Source organism: Morone saxatilis, unplaced genomic scaffold (genome assembly GCF_004916995.1).
Source record: "Morone saxatilis isolate NCDOM2014 unplaced genomic scaffold, NCSU_SB_2.0 Contig17, whole genome shotgun sequence".
NCBI lineage: Eukaryota > Metazoa > Chordata > Actinopteri > Moronidae > Morone > Morone saxatilis.
In genome coordinates, this window is record NW_023339729.1 from 24,587,848 (window position 1) to 24,593,185 (window position 5,338).

The 5,338-nt window shown below is 45.5% G+C and overlaps 1 protein-coding gene across 1 annotated transcript in view; it reads left to right on the top strand.

Moving 5' to 3' along the window:
• Window positions 1–28: 28 nt before the first annotated feature.
• The window catches only part of sp2 (sp2 transcription factor), a 6,674-nt gene continuing 1,364 nt past the window's right edge, over window positions 29–5,338 (top strand). Inside the window, exons 1-5 of the mRNA XM_035659327.1 lie at window positions 29–649; window positions 1,387–2,133; window positions 2,887–3,105; window positions 3,904–4,198; window positions 4,914–5,091. Of these exons, the coding sequence (XP_035515220.1) occupies window positions 587–649; window positions 1,387–2,133; window positions 2,887–3,105; window positions 3,904–4,198; window positions 4,914–5,091 (1,502 nt within the window). The 5' untranslated portion in view covers window positions 29–586. The remainder of the gene's footprint in view (window positions 650–1,386; window positions 2,134–2,886; window positions 3,106–3,903; window positions 4,199–4,913; window positions 5,092–5,338) is intronic.

The window sequence follows — 5,338 nt, forward strand, 5'->3', positions numbered from 1 at the left end:
TTGTGAAAAGGTTTATAACAGCAATTTGTTGTCTTGGATATAATATAAATATAATATAATGAATGATTTCAGTTGTTCTTTATGAAATAATGCTTCTCAAAGGACCAGTGTGTAACAGACGTATGTTTGCTCTACATGAGGCCTTCTGCTCGGTTACACATAAAAGATCTAAAAGATGAAAGAACAAATCATAACAATCATCCTCATTTACTTTGAATTCATGATAAAGTGACACACACACGTGATTTCTTCCATTTCAAAACTATTTCAAGTGATTGTGCATCCTTATCAGATATTGTTGTTATTGACAGTTATTGTTGAAGCTGAGTTAATTAATTAAATACATGTTGAAAGAGAAAGGATAAACATTTAAAGAAGCCACGATGACAGAACACCGTGTGTGTGTGAACGTTTAGTTTAGTAATTCATGACGTAATCTGTGTAACTGCTGTCTCTTACATCTGTTTCTGTTTGGTAGGAATGTCGTCTGTGATGTCCTTGAACAGAAAATAGATGCCCTGAAGTGACTGTGTGTGTGTGTGTGTGTGTGTGTGTGTGTGTGTGTTTTCCAGAACAACAGGACAGTATGGCCACCACTGTTGCTGTCAGTCCCAGTGAATACCTTCAGCCCTCCACTGCTTCCACACAAGTGAGTAACAGCCACAAGTCACATGCTGCTGCCGTCTGCTCCCTGGTTGCACCGTGGCTCTCCTGACATCGTCTCCTGTACTAACCCGTGATGCATTCATGTCGCTGATTGATGAACTCCTGTGAAGAAGTGGGGTTTAATCAAAGGTCCTTCTGCTTTCAGCTTCACCTGAAGATGGACAAAAGCTAATGAGTCGACCTTTGAGCTTAGATTATTGTGTTACACGAGACTTAATGAATATTGTGATAATTCTTCCATTTGGTTGTTCGATGCTTCTGGTTTAAAGAAATGTTCTACTTTCTCATAATTGACTGTAAAGCACAGACAGTCACTGATCATCATATTATCGTACTTCAACTTCACATTGTTTGGTCTGAAGTGTTACGATACTTGATTGATTACGTCAGTGCCACGCAGCTCGGTCCCAATAGGCAGACAGCTGTTACTCCAGGTGTGTTAAGTGGCCCGGTGTATGTGAAGTGTTTTAAAATAGCTGAAGCTGACATTCATGCAGAACGCCTCCTTATGCTGATCTCACAGAAATGTTCAAAAGCTTTGCAGGTAGAAACTCTGACCTACTACACCACGCGTTTGACATTCTTCATGATTTATGAAACCAGTCTGTTGAGCTTCACCTGCTTATTTTAGCCCCGTCTCTCTCTGCTAGTGGTTAACTGTTTCTGCTCAGGCTGCTTTTAGTGCCGACTGTGTGTGATCGACTGTGTTTGTCCCCGCAGGACACCCAGCCCTCTCCTCTGGCCCTCTTGGCCGCCACCTGTAGTAAAATTGGCCCTCCTGCTGCTCAGGCTCCTGTCACGTCTCCCCCAGCGCAGCCGCAGCCTCGCAGGCTCCTCCCCATAAAGCCGGCTCCGATCGCCCCGGCTCCGCCCAAAAACCTGGGTTTCCTGTCAGCCAAAGGCAATGTGATCCAGCTCCCCGCAGGCCTGGGCTCCACGGCCCCCGGCAGTCCCATTGTGCTCACTATCCAGCAGAGCCCGGCCCGCACCAACACCTCGGCCCCCGCCAACATCCAGTACCAGATGATGCCGCAGATCCAGGGCGCGCAGACCATCCAGGTGATGCCACAGGGAGGTCAGATCCAGCTCATACCAGGCACCAACCAGGCCATCATCACCACTCCCATGACCATGCCGGCCCCCGCAGCCGCCGCCACTCCGGTCACTCCACAGAAGACTGTAGCCATCAAGCCCTCCCCCAAGTTGCGCAAGCCAAACAACTCTGCTGCAAACATGGTGCAGCTGCCCGGCGGGCTCACGCTGCCGCTCAATGTGGCGACCGGAGAGGTGGGCGGGGCTCAAATCATCACAGAGACAGCAGCTGCCCCTCCCACTCCAGGAAAGGGACGACGAGGGAGGAAGAAGAAAGCGGTCCTCGCTGCTCAGCCTCCTCCTCCACAGGCTGCCTCCCCACCCCCCGAGCAGATGGAGACCATCCTGATAGAAGCTGGTGACAACATCATTCAGGTAACATCTGGCTGCTGCTGCTGCTGCTGCTGAATGCACACATTGTGTTATAGTTCACTGGCTCATACAATCTTAACATGTTTGTACTGAAGCAAGATACAGTAGTTCACTTTTGTCCTTATGCAAACAACAAGGTTCATTCTTGACCTTGGAAACAGACAGAGTATCTTAGTAAGGAGTCTAAACTCAAGGTTCACTTATTAGCAGAGAATGTGAATCCATCCAACTGTTGATGGAAACAATACGTTGTATTTCGACTGAATGACTTTTTTCAAATCACAGTAAACAGTTGGTTCTGTCCACAAACCACAGCACAAAGTTATTGAATTTACAGTGTTATAAAATCAGTTAATCCTCACAATGTGAATCACTTTTGCCCCTTTGGATTAATAATGAATGAATAGATTATTATACCAACCAAACTTAACCTTTTTACCAACTCTGTGTAACTTTGTAATGTTGGTTCACTCTCCCTGCTAGAGTAGTTATAGGACTGACATATACGGTGTTAATTCTCAGTACACAGCTTGTTCTGCTGCCCTCAAGTGGCCAAAAGAACAATTAATGCAGGTGTGATTCAAAGTGAGCCCACTAATTTGTGGTGTTTAGTGTCCTTGTGGAGAGAGATGCTCCCACAGCTGAACACACTGAACTCCTCCCCTCTCATTTGTGGTCACACCACTCCAGATGTGAGCTAGAAGCCTCCTGATACCTGACCACCACAGGTAACCTCTCCTGTCTCTGTATTTGCAGGCGGGTAACAACCTACTGATCGTACAGAGTCCTGGGCAGCCAGCTGTGGTGCAGCAGGTCCAGTTGGTCCAGTCCAAACCGGAGTCTCAGGTGGTTCAGATCCCACAGCAGGCCTTGAAGGTGGTGCAGGCCGCCTCCGCCACGTTACCGCCCGTCCCACAGAGACAGTCAGTCCCCTCGAGCCTGCAGGTCACTCAGACAGATCCAACACCGACACAGGTATCTCTTCAGACGCTAAGCTGCTGTATAATGATTATATTCACTCTTTCATCTATTGTAATAACAATCTTCCATGTGCTAGAATCACGTCTAGCCTTAGCTTCAGTGCGACCACTGGGCTCTTGGCAGTGTTGGTCAGTCGGTCCACCAGTTGGGTCCAAAGTGAAATATCTCAGCAACGACTGGATGGATTTCCATCATATTTTGTCCATTCACAACCCCCTCACTGTTCTTTTAAAGCTACGAGGTTGTTGAATGAATCAAGTGTCTCAACAGCTATTGGATGGATTGTCAGAAAACACATTATTTCCACCCTCAGGATGAATTGTAATAACTTTGGTGAACATTTAAATCTCTGCATTGCTTTGGTTTATGATCAAATACCTGCAGAACTAATAACATTCCCATCAGCTTCATCTGTACTTTGTGTGTAGTGCTAATTAGCAAGGAACAATGAGAAAGGTTTTATTTTTTGCTGCCCCTTCGGACAAAAGCAGTAGTTTTTTTTCCACCGCCTCTGTGCTGCTGGCAGGCTTCAAGAAAAACTGTAGAAATAAATCTTCTCATTGATGGTCTTCTTTGTTTATGTAGGTCAGATAGATACATAAGTATCAAAGTAAGACTGTTTCATAACCAGTTAAAAACACCTTTAAGTACGTTTAATTAGCAGTTTTTGATTTTACAGACAGTGATATAAAACTTTGAGTGAGAGCAGGAAATGAGCACAAACCCCAGTCACACTGTGCAGCCCCGATTAAATCAAACTTCAGACGCCCGTTTGACATTTTCTTCCCTCAGATCCTCTTCAAAACAGCATCGGGTGAGTGGCAGTCTATTCAGGTCCAGGACTCGGTCTCCACGACAACGACTCCCACCACTTCGGTCGTCACCACCACCACCTCGCCACAGGGCACCACCAAGAGGACGCTGGCGGGGGGTCGGAAGGAACGGACTCTGGCAAAAATCGCCCCGGCGGGGGGAATGATAACGTTGAATACGCCGCAGCTCTCCTCAACAGCTCAGGCAGTGCAAACGATCAGCATCAACGGGGTCCAAGTTCAGGGAGTTCCTGTCACCATCACCAACGCAGGGGGTGAGTTGATGTTGGCAAAGAAGACTATAGACTGGGACCAGAAGCATTGGATTGTGTGATAAAGAGACTGTACGTATAGTTTACCAACTCAAACAAGTGGGATTACATACAAAGATTATAGAGTACTCTATTAATCCCTTCAGGAAATTGCAGCAGCAGCCAAGTCACACATTAATCATAAAGAGGTAAATAATAACAGAATAGATGAAGGCTCTAAATGTACTTAACTACAGTATATACTTAGTTTTTAGTAGCTCTTGAAGAATATCAATATAACACTTTAATTACCTATTTTCTTCTTTTTTTAAGAACAATTGTTAGAAAGAATTTAATTAGACACATTTTGGCCTCCTATAATCAGGGAACAGATTCAGTGAAAGTGGAAAAATAATAATATTCAGTGATTGGCCGGCCTGAGGGCAAAGTCAGCAGAAAACATCCACCATGAAGATTAAATGATTCAAGATATTGTGAACAGTCAACAGTCAGACGCTTAATCAACTCTTGGATATAAAAAGTCCTTCTGTTTAGAACATCTTGTCAACTGTTTGCTTTCATGTGTCTGCATTATGCTAATGTTACCATTAATCACTCATTAGAATTTCATTCCACTTTGACTCAGTCAGCTGCTAGTCTCATTAGATTTTCAGAGGAACCGCTCTGGCAGTAGCCCCCGCTGTGTCTCTTACGGTGCGTCTGTCTCTGTGTTTGTCAGGCCAGCAGCACCTCACGGTCCAGACGATGCAGGGCGGAGGGCTCCAGCTGGCAACAACGCAGGGCCAGCCGGCCATCCAGGTAGACCAGACCCTCACCCTGGAGCTGCCCGGCCAGCCAGGAGAAAAGAAGCGACGTATGGCCTGCACGTGCCCCAACTGTAAAGACGCAGACAAGAGGTGAGTGCGTCAAGAGATGGGGCAAGTACGTGCCAATATCAACCAAGCTTCCCTGGCTGTGGTGCAAGCATTCAGTAAAAGACAAGAACAGATTTAGAATTGTAAGGCTGTAAGGAAATATTACCAACTGGAAAGATTTTCAATTAGTTACCTTCTCTTAGACATTTTGAGAACTTGTGTAATAAATAAATGAAAGCCTATTTTTTAGTGAATAGTGTTGGATAAGAAGATGTTGCAATGAATACAA